At 34.4% G+C, this 16527-nt stretch overlaps 3 protein-coding genes across 4 annotated transcripts; all 3 read left to right on the forward strand.

The window, feature by feature from the left end:
* The first annotated feature begins 399 nt into the window (after nt 1–399).
* Nucleotides 400–1324, forward strand: LOC146903248 (uncharacterized). Its single transcript, XM_085738822.1, has one exon. It carries the CDS (start codon nt 527–529, stop codon nt 983–985), a length of 459 nt encoding a protein of 152 aa, XP_085594948.1. The 5' UTR covers nt 400–526; the 3' UTR covers nt 986–1324.
* Nucleotides 1325–2925: 1601 nt separating this feature from the next.
* On the forward strand, nt 2926–5247 carry LOC146903249 (uncharacterized). 2 transcript variants are annotated; one of them, XM_085734554.1, is made up of 2 exons: nt 2926–3446; nt 4840–5247. In XM_085734554.1, exons 1-2 carry the CDS (start codon nt 3179–3181, stop codon nt 5019–5021), a joined length of 450 nt encoding a protein of 149 aa, XP_085590680.1. In that variant the 5' UTR covers nt 2926–3178; the 3' UTR covers nt 5022–5247. The 2 variants fall into 2 exon arrangements, with proteins under 2 accessions (XP_085590680.1, XP_085590681.1); XM_085734555.1 differs by having other exon boundaries at nt 3055–3461; nt 4768–5247.
* Nucleotides 5248–8824: 3577 nt separating this feature from the next.
* On the forward strand, nt 8825–13971 carry ATP3 (gamma subunit of Mt ATP synthase). The gene is made up of 9 exons (XM_085738823.1): nt 8825–9033; nt 9118–9164; nt 9301–9453; nt 9860–9973; nt 10259–10386; nt 10984–11106; nt 11312–11431; nt 13350–13471; nt 13627–13971. The coding sequence occupies exons 1-9, from the start codon at nt 8927–8929 to the stop codon at nt 13694–13696; spliced, it is 984 nt and encodes a 327-aa protein (XP_085594949.1). The 5' UTR covers nt 8825–8926; the 3' UTR covers nt 13697–13971.
* The last annotated feature ends 2556 nt before the right edge of the window (nt 13972–16527 follow it).

Below are 16527 nucleotides of genomic sequence, written 5' to 3' on the forward strand. Positions count from 1 at the left end.
CTAACACCGACACATGTAATTACATATCAGTGTTAAGGTCGAGTCTGTGTGTTTGTATAACTGTTTCATAGTACCATAACAATAACATGCATAGTCAACAATAAACAATTTTTCATCCTCCACTAAGTTGAGTGGCCATCATATGAGTCGGCATTGTATTGGCACATGCCATAAATCATGCCAATGAGCAAGTTCAAGGCGTTTCAACCACAAGTTTTTATCCATCCAAATTCAAATATGCCACGCCAATATGATCTCCTCCACTTTCTAGCGTCAAACTTAAAATAATGATTCCGCATTTTCACACCAACACCATACTCTGCAACTTAATTTCACGCCATGCCATTAACCATAGCATTCAGCATCTATAAATACTCCAAAAACCTTTAAGGCTTCTTCATAGTAGCCAACAAATCAAATACACTACATACCCTCTAAAGTTTGTTCAATTCTATATTATACTATATATATAGTTGGCTTAATTTGCTACTTCAAGCTATACATTATAATTAATAACAAGGAATCAATGGCTGCACCTTGGTCATGTTGTTTACTTGCGGTGCTTGTTTTGATGTCAGTTATTGAATCAGAAAGCAGAGTAGCAAGGAAGGATTTGGGTTTGGACCTTGGTGGGTTGGGAATTGGACTTGGTGCAGGAGTAGGCTTGGGAATTGGAGGTGGTAGTGGCTCTGGAGCCGGAGCTGGTGCAGGCTCTGGTTCTGGTTCTAGCTCTTCCTCAAGTTCATCGTCCTCTTCGTCTTCTAGTTCTGGATCTGGTTCCGGGGCAGGGTCGGAGGCAGGATCATATGCAGGTTCTCGGGCTGGTTCGGGATCAGGGGGTAGAAGTCGTGGTGGTGGTCGTGGTGGCGGTGGAGGAGGTGGTGGAGGAGGAGGTGGTGGCGGCGGTGGAGGCTCTGGGCAGGGCTCTGGTTATGGCTCTGGTTATGGTCATGGTGGGGGTTATGGTGAAGGTGGTGGTGATTAATTAAGGAAAGACATGAATTGATTAATAAATATATAGATAATATGGTTGATTTAAATAAAAGAAAATCTTAGACTATTTGGTGTGATAAATTAGTAGCTGGTGTGTACCTAAATAATGAACATGTAAGATAGTGGATTCCATGCATCATGTGTGTTTTAGTGAAGAAAAATTAGTTGTTTCAATTCAACCTTTTATTTTAGTCTTCCTGTTATGATTCCAAATTTCCAATATCTACTTGTAATTTGGCATTAGCTTTAATTTTTTGAGTCATACGTAGATGATGGCAATGTAGGGTTGTATCATGGTTGAATTCAGATATATAAAAGTAGCATTACTTAATTAAGTGTGATATCTTCCGAAATTGATTAATTTCCGGCAGAAATATGTTGTGGTTTTATGCTGCTTGCTTTCTGTTACTGTGTTACATTCAGACCGAAAGTTCAAAATTTCCTTTCTAACTGAATTGAGATAAACACACAATAATTGGTTACAGTTGAACTTTGTTGCTCATGAAATTTCAAGGCATATTCATTAATGAAATGAATATGCAGTACTACCTATATTTGTCCATTGTCTAAGAATCATCAATTTGGTCAGCTTTTCCCATTTCTAATTACACGCAGATAAAAGCTTTTCTTTACCGCATGCAGGTAAAAAGCTTAGTTGCTGCATGTAGTTTTGGTTTCTCTACTATAAGCAATTTACTTTACAATAAGATATATCAATAGTTGACGGAAAAATCACGTGTTGATATTCTTTTTAAAAATCATAAACCAATATATTCTATAATATAATCAAACTGCTGGTAAATGCCAATTAAAAAGCGGAGAAGTCTGGAACAGAACAAAAAGAATAAAAATGCAGAACAAGACAGAACCCCGAAAGCAACAAATGAAAAACTCCCAAAACAGAAGTTAAAGTCATGATTGCCCCAAATCTGCAACGTCAAACAGATCCGGTTTGTGCGTGTACATGCAAAGAAGAGCTGTGATTTTTTTATTTTTTTTAAGAAGAAGAGCTGTAATTTAAATTACTAATTTGCACTCAATTTGCTATTAGTTTTATAAAGCAAAAACGACACATGCTGGTAAATAAATATTGTAACTTAAAGCACATAACTTAAAACATAAAGGTCTCCTTGAAAATTTACTTTAGGCCATATATTCACTTGGAAACACATAATGTGCATATGTAGCAGCAAGCACGCAACATGGTAAAAAAGTTTGTGCGCGTCTACCATGTTGCCTCTTTTGAACGGATTTAAATTCGTCTGTCACCAACCAAGTGAAAAGGCGATATGAATTCAACATTTCATGTCATCGAAATGAAGACTTTCAAGGGTCTCGGTTCAACCACTTGAGTTACGCCTTAAGGACAATTATGTAGAATATTTTTTCTATTCTTTCTTAGGCATTGATGAGTAAGCATGCATGTCATAACATGAAGTTCTTTAACGTATATCTAAATATATGCTTATAGAGAAAGTGAAGAGGAAATTTGCCATTCTACAGAAGGGTTACAACTGCATATACAAAATATAAACACAAATAGTCCAGGAGCTATATTAACATATCAGTTAACAAATGTTGAATTTTATAAATCAATGGAAGAGCAATAATTACAAATAAAAATTAATTTCAAACAAAAGTTAGCTTGGTATAACTTTTCCAGAACGTTCTCAGAATATGTTTTACATCTTGAATTAACGTGTTTTAGTGGCCCCTGCAAATAAACATATATTATATCCATAATAGCACTTCTTGAATTTGGTTTACACGTATCAAAATCATGTATATCCCACTATATGTACTATACATTATGCTGAAGTGAGTGGCATGTACTGTTACTAATGGACTCATCTCAATAACGACAAATAATGTACACATATCAAAATTATTTTGTGCTATAAAAATTTCTACCAGAAAAAAGTTGACTTGTGCCACAAGTGACACCCCCACTTCCTACATTGTCCCATTTCCATACGCATGCACACCTCCCGCATTTACACATGCTTGCCGACGTACATTAGCGCTACCATGATCTCATCTATAAATAGCATGCATATCTTAACACACTTCTCTACAATTAAAACATTCCAACTTTAAATCAATATTGGCTTTAGCTAAGTTCAAAGTATAATTTCAAATCTCGTGCGGATATATATATTTGGCTTTTATTGTTTGATCTGTGACAATGGCTTCAATGAAAATTTTAGCTGTTATTTCTTTGCTTGTTGCAATTAATGCTATTGCATGTGAAAGTAGAGCAGCGAGAAAGGTCCTTGGGTTGGACTTGGGTGGTGTGGGAATAGGGTTGGGTGCTGGTTTAGGACTTGGACTTGGTGGTGGTGGTGGTGCTGCTGGCTCTGGTGCAGGTGCAGGGTCTGGTTCAGGGTCTGGTTCGGGTTCTGGTTCTTCTTCGGCTTCAGGATCAGGATCGGGATCAGGGTCTTCTGGAGCAGGTTCTGAAGCCGGCTGTTGGAACACTAGTTAATTCTAGTGAAGAAAATTGGAAAGAAAAACACTATGAAAGAACTAGTGTGTGGGTGTGACTTAAAAATGTCCCTCATTGGAGGGTCACCCCAACTAGTAAGTGTTTATATATGGGCAAAGTGACCTCCAAGAGTGTGCCCTTGAGGTACCCAATTTTGTGAACGGGTGAACGCTTACAAAATATATATATCACGCGCGCGACGCCGCCCGACCGGCCGGCCGGCCGGGTCGGGCCGGGCTTGGGTCGTGGATTAAAAAAAATGATATATATATTTTTTGTTACTTGAAAATGTTAAATTAATTAATTTAATCATTATCCGTAAGCGCTACGCGTAATAAATAAATTTGTTACGATCCGACCCGATCTAAATCGCGTATCCAGAAACTTCCGGATATATCCAATTAAGAAACAAAACGCGTTTGCTTAAGGATTAAGCAGACTTAATCCCCAAGTCACTCGTTTTTTGTTACAAACTCTCCCTATAAAAGGAGAAGTTCGCCCCACTCATTCTTCACACCGAAAAGAATTTCATTGAGTTGTCGGGAATTCTTTTCTTCTCTTCTCCCTCCGACTTGTGTTAACAAGTTTCTTCTGCTTCTACTCCTCTCTGTCCCTTTAGGTTTCAAATAGAGCGGTTACGTACCGTATCGAGTGGATTCGATCAATCGATTGAACCATATTTTAAGAATGTTCTTAAGACCATAGTCCCTTTTTCTGTTTAATGTCCCTTCGGAATTAAGAGTGGTCTTAAGTTCATAGTCCCTTCGATAATATATGTCCATTCGGAATATAGAGTACTATTAAGATCATAGTCCCTTTTCATGATACAAATGTCCCGTCGGAATTAAGAATGATCTTAACAGTATATAAATTATTTCAATAATTTTCTATTTAATGAGAAATGGTGGTATCACCATATTTGAGTGGTCGTGGTGCCATATTGATGTTTTGGAGAAGTTAAAGTTAGAATGGTGGTAACACCATATTTGAGTGGTCTCAGCACCATAATAGAATGGTAACAATACCATATTAATTGAGTGGTTTCAATATTAAAGAGTGGTCTTAGAACCATATTTGAGGGTGTAATTCTCGAACGATTTTCTACATTGCATTAGTTAATCGAACAGTTGTAGCTGGGCTTGTTTTATCCTGGAGGCGGCGTGGTTGATAGTCTACCTTGCACAACATTGGGTAGTGCCACGAAACGTCTTAAAGAGAGCGACCTGGTCGTGACTCAACCTAGTAACAACTTCGGTAGATAACAGAATTTGGAAATCCAAATTTAACAGTTTGGAAATCCAAAAACAACACCGGCTCCCATGCAGGATCTCGTGCAGGGTCAGGGGCTGGGTCAGGAGCAGGTTCTGAAGCCGGTTCATATGCAGGTTCTCATGCTGGGTCAGGGTCTTCTGGAGCGGGTTCAGAAGCCGGTTCTGAAGCCGGTTCATATGCAGGTTCTCATGCTGGGTCAGGGTCTTCTGGAGGAGGCTCTGAAGCTGGTTCATATGCCGGATCTCATGCTGGATCACGAAGTGGAACTTAAGTAAAATCATATCCATGTTATAATAAAACTTCACCTTCACTATGTGATGATTAAGCATGCAACAATATAATTTCAATAATTAGTTCAATAGACATTTTGTAATTCAATTCTTCCCTTATACATGTTTGTCCATGGTGCAATGTTTCTTCCTTTATGTTTCTTTCATGTAATAATCATTATTATATATAAATAACGAGCGGAGACTCTTCGTTCTCATGCTAAATTATATACGTGTGTCCAATATTAACAGACAAATCCTTTAAATTGATGTTGGAACTTGGATGCTTATCCAAACGACACTTTGCTGCCTTATTATATCATTCCTGTTAAGCACAAATTTCATTTTCAGTCATGATTAATTCAAAAGCTATGATCTCTAGTTTGTACGTGAAAGAAACAAACACACACATATCTTCTCTTAAAAAAAAAAGAATATAACTATCTTTAATTTAATCCATAAATTACCACTCTCCAATTTACTTTAGAGACTACTAATTAGGTCTAAATTGAAAAGGGAAGACTCAATTTTTTACCTATCTTTTATGGGCAAAAAGAAAGATCGGTGTGTGTTACATATATTTTTTTAAGGACATATTGCTACATTTTGTTGTCTGATATGGTGTGCGTACACACAAGCTAGTGTTGTATATATTGGTCACAAGATCAATCGTGTAAGGCTTAACTAGGCATACACACAAAAATATTATTCAAAACTAACATCGAGACGTGTACGTCTGTCTGCTCTTTTTATTGCGTTAATACGTATAAATTATGAACATTATTTTTATGAAAGTTTGATTAAAAATATTTTGATTTTAATTAAAATTATAGTTATAGATAATAGATATCTTACACTTTTGTATTATAACAAACTATACTTATCTTTTTCAATATCAACAACGGTTGTGGTAATTGATGACCGCTGCAATCAGGACCAGACTTTGAGGTGTGCAAACCGCTCAATGCAGCTGGGCCTCCCCAAGGAATAGGCCTAAAAAAAAAATATAGTCAAATAATACTACTAAGTACTACCCCACTACTCCCCAGGTTTCCACTTTCCTATTTTGTTGTCTTGTTAGGCCTATTAGAATTGGGTCATCTTACATTTGGTGTTAGGTGAATGTTTTTTTGGGATGGTGGTTTGAGGTTCCTCATGTATACAGTAGTGATTTTCAACTTTGGGTGTACAACATATATACGACACCTTGTGTTTATCTTTTAAAAAATTTAAATAGAACATTGTTCTTTAAAAAAATACATTTTTATTTTATTACGGGTCTCTTTTCACTTACAGAACCGAGCCTCCGAATTCGTAGGAACGACCCTGGTTGCAATCATGTTTTATGGCTTATGTGAATTCCGCTTAAGGTCAATATTTTTATTTGGCGTTTGTTCCTGAATAGATTAGCAACTAAGATGAATTTGTTTAGGAAAAATATCTTGGATTATAATGATTTTTTTTGTTCGACCGCTAGCGGATTGGTTCAGGATCGTGATCATTTGTTTTTTTCTTGTGTTTTTATGGTCAACTTTGGCTTTTAATATCAGAATGGTTAGGCATCTCAACGACTCTTCAAGATTTTTTATTTGAGCATTTTCTTTGGTTTGGGGGTCTTGGGGGTTTTTCCAACAACTCTCGTTTGACTTTTAATATTATTTAGACTGCAGCTCTTTTTACTATTTGGAAGGACCGCAATAAGAGACATCTTCACAATAAATCGGAAGAGCTTCTATCTTATTGGAAAAAGGATAAACTCCAAGCATTTTGGTGGTTTAAATTTTATTGCCTTGTTTTTTATTTTGAGTATTCGATTTGGAGGTTAAATCTTTTATTATGTTTTCAGGTTGTAACGTAATTTTATTTTTTTGCTACTTTGTCGTAGCTTGTGAATTGTCTCATTGTAATTTTTTGGATTCTTTAACTTCCTTTGCCACATCTTATGCTAGAGGAGCTTGTGGTGATTTTTTAATATAATTTGTTTATCTTCTTCAAGAAAAATATCAACAATATAGTAAATATACCGTAAATTCTTATATTTTTTAACGAAACCAATGAAGTAACATTTTTATAATCAAATTTATTTAATGGTATAATTATAGCTGAAAAAGTCAACCAAAAATCATGTATTCTGTTTATATATATAAAGAAAAATATTAACTTAATATTTTAGAGAGTAAACGTCTCTTTGCCGTAGTTATGGGATTGTGGCGGCAGGTGCCCCGCTATGTTATCAATATTTGGAAGCATTTTTTGAGTCTTAGAGTTCAGTTTTGATGAGTCGTCATGACCTAACTCATCCAGAAAAAAAACGAGATTTCTTTGTTATGAATATCATCGAATATTTGATGTAAAATTACATAAGACATGAACAATTGAATGCTTGTTTTTTGGTATAAATTGTACATCCATCATGCACAATTATGAAATACTAATCCCTTTGAGTCGGTTAGGACTGTAATGGATGACAACGTTCTCTCTTAACACTTGCATACTCTAGACTAGATTCAAATCAAAGATACTTTGCCCTTTTATATTTTTTTTAGTAAACTACTAAGTTGGTCTCTCTCTTTGTAAGTCATTCTTAAATTAGTCCACGACTCTATTAATATTTCAAACTAGTCATTGTCTTTGTAAATAGTTTCTCAATTAGGTCATTATCTTTATGTTTTTGTCACTTGACCAGGGACCTAATTGAGAAAGATTAGAGTATCTAACATTTGTTACTTAAAGGAGAGATTTGTCTTATAATCTAAGAGACCAAAATATGGAATGTAAACAACTTAAGGGATTTATTAGGGGACATACAAAACTTAAGACCTTGTTTGCAAGTTTAAAGGGGAAGAGATATGAGGGATTTGGTGGAAAATGAAAGGGTTTTGGGGAGGTTCGTTCTTCATCAAAATCCAAAATACTCATATTTTAAGGAGCTCAAAAATTTTATTAGATGAAGAATTGAATTTATGTTGTTATAATATTTTTAAATTAAAAATATATTAATAATATGAATTAATTTATCATTCTCTAACAAAAAAATATAAAAGATTTGTCTATTCTTTGCTATATCCGCCTACGTTTAAAAAATAAAACCAAAATATTAAGAAAAGATTTAAAGGACAAAATTAAACTTAAAAAATAACTTAAAGAATCGAAAATATAATTTAGCCTTTTTCTAATTCTCTCAATAAAAAAATTAGCCTTTTTTCTAATGTATGATTGTATATTTCATGTCAACTAGTGATTTTGATTTTGTAAAAAAAAAAAACTAATGATTTTGATATATCGAGTACTTTTTATCTCATAAAATAGTTTTATGATGTGTTTTTCAACAAAGATAAATTTGAGAAAAAATATTAAAGATACGAAAACATCAAATATTTTGAAGAAGAATGATATTTTGACATCTAATTTTCAACAACTTTTTAGGGACAACCTTTTTCCTCCATTCTTATTGGACAATAACAATAGAGAGAGAAAAAGAAAGAGAGAGAATAAATGTATAATGAGAGTATGAAAGAGAGTTTTCACAAAAGTTGTTGAAAATTGGTTGTCAAAATATCATTCCTCTATTTTGAAATATACATTCTAAAAAAATCAAAAGAAAAAAAACTATCATTTCATCACTATTATAAACAAATATTTATTTCTGTCAAAAATAAACAAATATTTATTTTAAAAATTTATTCAATAATTTTTAAAAAAAAAATATAGTCAAATCAATAAATTAGAGAAATGTGTAAGTTTGTGACAACACGAGAGCATAGTGTCTCATTGAAGAGTTAAGCAACAACATTCATATTCGTTCATTTCACTACTAGCAACAACAACAATAAAAACAGAACTGTATTAAAAAGCTAGGGTTCCTCTCTTTCTCTCTCTCAGCGATCAACGAAAGAATCTCAAATCGATGGCGATGGCTGCTGCACTCCGACGCGAAGGGAAGCGTTTAGCTCCTCTCATGTCTTCCCAACCACCAATCAACACCACTCTCCGATCTCCTCTCATCTCTCCCTTGTTCGTTCTTTCTCACTCTCTCTAATTTCACCATTTTCTCTTTAATCCTTTTCAATTAGCCTCTTCATTTCATTTCTATTGCAGAGATCAATCTTCTATTGGAGGAGCTCGTTCTATTTCCACTCAAATTGGTACTTTCATTTTATCATCATTTCCCTAATTATTATTCTTTTCATTTTTTTAATTGTTTTGTTAGATTTATGATGAATTAGGTTAGATATGAATAAATTTTGATTGTGTTATGGATCTGTGTAATTGTTTGTGCAGTGAGAAATCGGATGAAGAGTGTCAAGAATATTCAGAAAATTACTAAGGCTATGAAGATGGTTGCTGCGTCTAAACTACGTGCTGTTCAAACCAGGGCTGAAAATTCACGTGGTTTGTGGCAGCCATTTACGGCTCTTCTCGGTGATGCTACAAGTGCGTTATTTCATATTTTATTCCTTTTTATTTTGTTACAATTTGTTTTAATTTTAGCATTTTTCTGAATTGTATGATTGTGCAATAATTGGAGACTGAAAACAAAGACTGAATGGACCCTTCACCAATGAAGCACTGACACACACAAACACATCGACACTAGTAAAAATTTGTGAAAAAATGAATTAATTGATTGTAACCACACATGTCGGTATCGAACGCTGACGAGTGAGGTGTCCAACAATACTAGACACACATTCAATCAGAAGTGTGGGTGCTACATAGCCCTTCACCCTTGATTTTTGATGAATAGGAATTGTCCACACGGTGCGTACTAATTTGTATGTGAATGTGAGTTTTCTGTTTTGTGTCATTGCTCATTGTGGTTCCTTTTATATTCTTTCAGGCGTTGATGTCAAGAAGAATGTTGTAATTACCGTTTCTTCAGACAAAGGTCTTTGTGGTGGAATCAACTCCACGTCTGTCAAGATAAGCAGGGCCTTGAGCAAGTTGAATTCTGGTATGTTTTGCTCTTTGTTGTCTGTGTATTGTGATGGCTGAAATAAGTGTTTTGAATGTCCACATCCACAATTGCATCACTTGTATTTGCCCACAATTGTCTGCAATTTCAAGGATCATAATGTAACTTTATCCCCGACAAAATTTAGAACCTTTGCAATGTGAAATACTGTTTTCATTTGCCTAAATTGTTTATAAGATAACGAAACTGATGCTAAATTTGTAATGCTGAAATATTTTGAGATTCTGGTAATGGTAATGGTTCCAAACCTATTTGCTACTATAGGACCTGATAAAGAGACAAAGTATGTCATATTGGGAGAGAAGGCTAAGGCTCAGTTGATTCGTGACTCAAAGAAAGACATTGCACTCAGCTTAACTGAGATACAAAAGAATCCTCTGAATTATACTCAGGTTAGTATATTGTGTCTTGAACCTTGTGTTTTACATATATCTAGAAAACAAGTTTAGTCCTAAATTAAATTGTTTTAAGGAATATTGAAAAATATGGACATTGCTCTTAATGGTTTTATAGTAAAATTGTTTTCTGAAACCTTGTGTTTTACATATATATCTTGAAAACAAAGTTTACAATTGGTCCTGAATTAGTTTGTTATAAGGAATATTGAAAATATGAACGTCACTCTAACTGGTTTACAGCAGTATTGTTTTCTGACTGAATATAATGTGGTGGTTGCTTAATGCTGGCAAGGGAACCCAACCCAGTGACATTAAAACCTTTTTGTTGTTGAATATTGAAACCTGCCTTTTTGTTGTTGAATATTGAAAACTGTTCAGCTTTTGTGAGGAAAATAACTTTGTTTTCAAAAGCTCTCCCAAAAGCTGCCAAAGAAAGCATTTTCCCCCAAAATAAGCTATTTAAACATTCATTGTGGATTTTGACTATTGCAAATCAATATTATCTCTGCAACATATACATTTTACATCTTTATTTTACAGTCTTACACCGAGTATATACCCATTGTTTAGTTTTAATTGTTGTATTTTCAGGTTTCTGTCTTGGCTGATGACATTCTGAAAAACGTGGAGTATGATGCACTGAGGATTGTTTTCAACAGATTTCAATCCGTTGTACAATTTCTACCAACGGTGTCAACTATACTATCCCCCGAGGTACTTTCATCTATTAAACAATTTTTAATATTGCCTATTGTAATGAAGTTTTTCCCAGGTCCCCTGACATGAAATATTGTCAAGTTTCGACGTTTGGTGTTTCTTTATTTGAAGAAAGCCATGAAAACTTATTTTGCAATATCAGGCTTTGATGTTGTGCTTTTTGCCTGTTTCAATGGTGTGATGTAATGCAATTTTCATGTAGATTGTTGAAAGAGAGGCTGAAGCTGGAGGAAGTCTCGGTGAACTGGATTCGTATGAGATTGAAGGGGGTGACACAAAATCAGAAATTCTTCAGAATCTGACCGAGTTCCAGTTTTCTTGCGTACGTACAATTTTCAAAACTTCCTGACAAACTTTGTTGTATACTGCTTATTTTTACCCATTTCGTCAATTTGAATTAGTCTAATTGCCGTACGTAGGACTTCAGAATCAAATTCAAAATATGACACTGCAAGGAAAATTGCTTTGAATTTTTTGCATTTAGAACATTCTGATAGAACAGAGACTACGAAACCTAGAATATAAAATGCTATCTGGGACCGGGGTGAAATCCATAACAGGGATCAAATTAAGCCTTACTCTCTATACCAAATTTTCTCACTTTCCTCTAACCTAGCCCCTACCTGGCTATTTGGAAATAATTCCATATCTATCCCTCCACACAACTTTCCGCTTCCTATTGACTTTGTAACAAGTTTATTTTGCCTTGCATTAAGATGATTATGATTTCATGGATGGAACAACTTCTGCCAAGAACATTCTAGAGCAGTTTTGATATCACTTTACTTTCAAAGGTGTGTGCGAGAGAATGAACTTTCTCTCAGAGCATTCAAGGACATGTTACCTAGTGGTTTTGAAAATATCTAGTTAGAAATTGCAGATACATGATTTGTTGTGACCTTTTGGTTACTAGGAAGCTCTGAAGCATGGGTACTCCAAACATGGAGAAGTACCGGGTACGCGTATGGCACTCGTAACTTAGTACCGAACCGTACCTATTTATACTTAGTTATTTCGTCGTAGTTGGTGCAGCAAAAACGTAAGGGCGTTGAAAAAATAACCAAAATTATCTTGCTTTTGATCAAAATAGTAGAAGGGATGCACAAAAAAAAAACTCTCAAGCAACATGATGATAGAAGTGTAGTAATTCACTTGAAAAATCTTTTTTTTGATGTTTTATACCAACGTACCCGGACCTTCATTTTTTAAAATTTGCCGTATTACGCACCGGTACCCATACCCGTACCGGGTACCGTACCCGTACCCATGCATCATAGCTAGGAAGCGGTCAAAGCATAGGAAGGAGACCGAGAGAAAGCATCAAGAGAAGGGTGATCAGATACTTGTTGATTGATTTTTCAGTTTTCACCGCATTCCATTCAGAGTTCATATATACTCACATATAAGCTGTAAAGTGGTGCATTGAAATTATATACAACATTCGGTATCTGGAAACTATAACTGTGTATTAGACAGTTGTAGTTAGTTGATATTGTTGGTTAGATAACTAGTTAGAGACGGGAAATTAGAGGATGCATATAATATGGGTGAAGTAATAAGGGGTTTTGTTCTGTAGTTTGGGAGCCAGATCCCAGGTCTCTCAAATGCCTCAAGTGTTGTTCATATTTTCTCATCTCTGTTGATGTATCTCTGTTCAGCAGTTCACAATTGCTACATGTTTTCCTTTTTCGTTTCTTTTATACTTCTTAATACTTTTTGTTTATATAAATTTTATAAGGAAGATACTGACCATTTAATTATGAGAGGGCTTGATGATAGCAATAGTATTAGTATCACTCAGTAAGAGAAGAAAAGAAACACATCACTGGTAAACACCTCTTATACTGCAGGGTTGTGAGAATACTACTACAACATCCACAAAGTAGTGACCTGTCAAGTTTATAATGATAAACCTTCCCAAAAACCCCGTCCTTCCCCAAGAGTCCAAGTACACCACTGCCTCCTCCATTACACTCCCAACTACATAGTTTTATTTGGACATACCATAACATCAAAAGGCCCATCTTGTCTACGCCCAACCTTGTTCCTGATTCTTTTGTGTTAACAAGAATATTGTACTACATCAACCTGAATATTGTGCTTATTGATTTGTACTCTTTCTATTTCCTTTTGCTGCTTTTTTATTGAGTCAGTGTTTAAATTGAGAACTTTGACGTTTGAAGGTGATACCTCTCTTTCAAATTATACTTATTGTTCTATACTTTATTTGTTGTATATAGGTCATGTTCAATGCGGTGTTGGAGAATGCCTGCAGTGAGCAAGGAGCAAGGATGTCTGCCATGGACAGCTCTAGCAGGAATGCTGGGGATATGCTTGATCGTCTGACCCTCACTTATAATAGGTATCTTTTTCTTTCTCTTGTAGATGCATGTATTATACATTCAACATTTAGACAAAATTTTTGTTCTGGTCCATCCTGTATAATTGCATCAGTAACTCAGATTCTCAGCGAACCTATGATTTCACTGACTAGTCTCTTTGTTTGTTTTGTGACAGAACTCGTCAAGCATCAATTACCACTGAATTGATTGAGATTATCTCTGGAGCATCAGCACTGACAGGTTAATTGCAAGATAGCGCGACCTGTATTATATTTGACAATGACGATATTGAGATATATCGGTTGGTTTCTTTTGAAATTGTTGGTTCAACATTTTTTTTGTATTCGCCTTTTTATAATAATAATCGTTTCAAGGCGAAACTCGCCTTGGGGATTTCTTGGTTGACCAGATATTTCTGGAATTGTTTTTTGATGTTGAGGTGCAGCGTGTCTTTCTAACTCAAATGACTTGTCATGAGATTTTTATTTCCAATAATAACTATTGGCCTTTGTTTCTCGAACTGTTATTTACTTGTGGCAGAAGAATAACTGAGTTGAATCACCCTTGCCCAAATAACACCTACAAAAAAAATTATGAAGCTGTGAGCTACCCTTGTTGATTTATCTCAAATTGAATATACTGTATAGATAAATGTTTAGCAGCACATTTCAACTCTGTTTCAACGGGGATTGAAACCGAAACTACGAGTCCAATAGTATTTTGTTGTGGCAATTGAAATGTGGCTTTACTCTGGATTCGTGAAATGTTTAGCAGAACATCCAACACACTAGATTTATCGATAGTTCAATTCTACTAATTCAAGTCTGGCAGCTGAGCAAATACCATTTTTTTAGGCTTAAATGTATTTTTGTTCTTTCCATTTTGCAGAACTTAAAGTTTTAGCACCTCTATTCCTAAATTGAGTTTTTGTTCTCACTCTTTCACAATTTTTTAAATTTTCCACCTCTACTCTGATGAATTTACAAATTGAAACTAAATTATTTTAAAAAATAGGGGAGTCAAAAATGTATTTAATTTATTCTTTTTTTATGTTTTCTGTTTGCCTCTTTTTATAATTAATAGTGGGATTGACGAAACTGGTTTATTACAGACACGATTAATATTCTGCAGTTTTTGGATTGTTAGCAGGTGCGTTTTGCTTGATGTGTTTTCCTCTAGTGTGCGATGTTTCCATCTGGTGTGTTTATGTTTCCTTTTGGTCATCAAGTGTATTGGAGGGTTATTCACTTAGAATGTATCTTTTGATCACTTTGTCCTGCTTCCCTTCAAGAAATTTGTTTATCTTTCATTGAGTTTACCTTTACACATTTAAACTCCATTGACGAAACTTAAAATAAAAAAGGGAAAAAAAAATAAACAACGTAAATTGAGTTCAGGTGTGCACATGTAAACTTAATTTACATGTACATACATAAACTCAATTTACGTTAACATCAATCTAGGTATGAAAAAATAGGTTTTCTAAACGTGACTATGAAAATGCAATTTGGTATTATCATAAAATTTGAAGTAAATTTAAGTGTAACAAAAATTAATTGGAGTGTGACTAGAAAAATTCATCAGAGAATTTCTTATCGCTCTCAAGCTTTTTGCAAGTCTTGTGATTTTTCTATTTTGTCTCTGTTCGGATTCTATACCAACATATGTACATTGCTCAGCCACCTTTTTTTCATTTCTTATTTTTTAATTTTAACCTAAAAACTTTCAAAAATAAACTCTTCAAATCCATGTTCGGATTCTATACCAACATATGTAAATTGCTCAGCCACCTTTTTTTCATTTCTTATTTTTTAATTTTAACCTAAAAACTTTCAAAAATAAATTCTTCAAATCCAAATCTCCCCTAATTATGTGAATTTTCAACTAACATGAGAGTACGTTGTCTTAAATTCATAGCTCTCTTTACACGTCTCCTCTCCACGCATTATACTATAAATACATATTTGATTACTTATGATGATTGTCAAAATATGAAGAAAATTGCTCTTGCACATTTGAATTCCTCGCAGGCACCTCAAACTGATGCAAATGTCCCAACGACAATTAATTATTGTTCGCTCTCAAACGGAAATTAATTATGTTTGGAATGACTCCAAACGACAATAAATTGTTGTTTCAATGTTATATACAACAAACACACACAAACTCGAAACCGTTATTTTCAAAATCAACCAAGTACAAAACCATATTTGGGTTCAATCGGGTATCTCACCTTAAGGCACTACCAATTTGGAGGTATTGGTTGAAGAGCATGTTAGGGATACTCTTGAAACATTGCGGTGGGAGTTTGGAAAATGGTATGACATTTGAAGACTTATGTGCTTGTCTTTTGCGGATTGTGGTTGAAACATTGCATGCAACCTAGTATCAACTTCTAAGAAGAAGGAGGAGCTTCACAGATTTTTGTTGTATTTTGTTTTTTATTTTGGTCTGTAGATGATGAATTGATTAATGTTGGTATGTAATTATCTAAACAATTATTTGCACTTTCGAATGGATGAATGACTTTTCCATGATTTGTGTCTAATTTTGTGAATGAATGAATACCCAAATGAATGAATGTATGTATATATGAAGGAATGAAATCAATGAATATATTAATATATGAATGATGGATTGAATGAATATATGAATGAATGAATGTTGAAGTAGTGCCCAAAATCACACTTAAAACTGAGTTTTAAAACATGTATTGCGTTTTTCTCTATAACTGATACCCAAGTGTCGTTCCTGCCAACGACAATTAACTATTGTTCTTTGAATGACAATTAAAAATCGATCTAGAGCGTATGATAATTAATTGTCTTTGAAGACATTTTCGTCAGTTTGAGGCGCCTCTGAGCAAACTATAGATGACTAAACAACAATTTTCAAACATGTATTTCCCATCCAAAATTAATGATAGTAGAATGTTGATATGGTCTAAAGGAAAACAATTTGAAAATAAACTAGTCTTTATTCAGAATTACTTGTTCATCCACGAATTTTGATAAGCCATATCATATGGAACTAATTAGTTAAGAGAGGCAAATATATAATAGGCAAAAAAAAAATG

The sequence above is a fragment of the Medicago sativa genome, chromosome 8 (assembly GCF_051527215.1).
Source record: "Medicago sativa cultivar Bolivia chromosome 8, Bolivia_mono, whole genome shotgun sequence".
NCBI lineage: Eukaryota > Viridiplantae > Streptophyta > Magnoliopsida > Fabales > Fabaceae > Medicago > Medicago sativa.

What these genes read in the sequence shown, in the direction of transcription:
- LOC146903248 (XM_085738822.1), top strand. Translation starts at nt 527, where the DNA reads ATGGCTGCACCTTGGTCATGTTGTTTACTTGCGGTGCTTGTTTTGATG.
- ATP3 (XM_085738823.1), top strand. Translation starts at nt 8,927, where the DNA reads ATGGCGATGGCTGCTGCACTCCGACGCGAAGGGAAGCGTTTAGCTCCT. An exon ending in TTCTATTTCCACTCAAATTG is followed by an intron (nt 9,165 to 9,300) that starts GTACTTTCATTT and finishes TTGTTTGTGCAG; the next exon opens with TGAGAAATCGGATGAAGAGT. An exon ending in TCTTCTCGGTGATGCTACAA is followed by an intron (nt 9,454 to 9,859) that starts GTGCGTTATTTC and finishes ATATTCTTTCAG; the next exon opens with GCGTTGATGTCAAGAAGAAT.
- LOC146903249 (XM_085734555.1), top strand. Translation starts at nt 3,179, where the DNA reads ATGGCTTCAATGAAAATTTTAGCTGTTATTTCTTTGCTTGTTGCAATT. An exon ending in AGCAGGTTCTGAAGCCGGCT is followed by an intron (nt 3,462 to 4,767) that starts GTTGGAACACTA and finishes CAAATTTAACAG; the next exon opens with TTTGGAAATCCAAAAACAAC.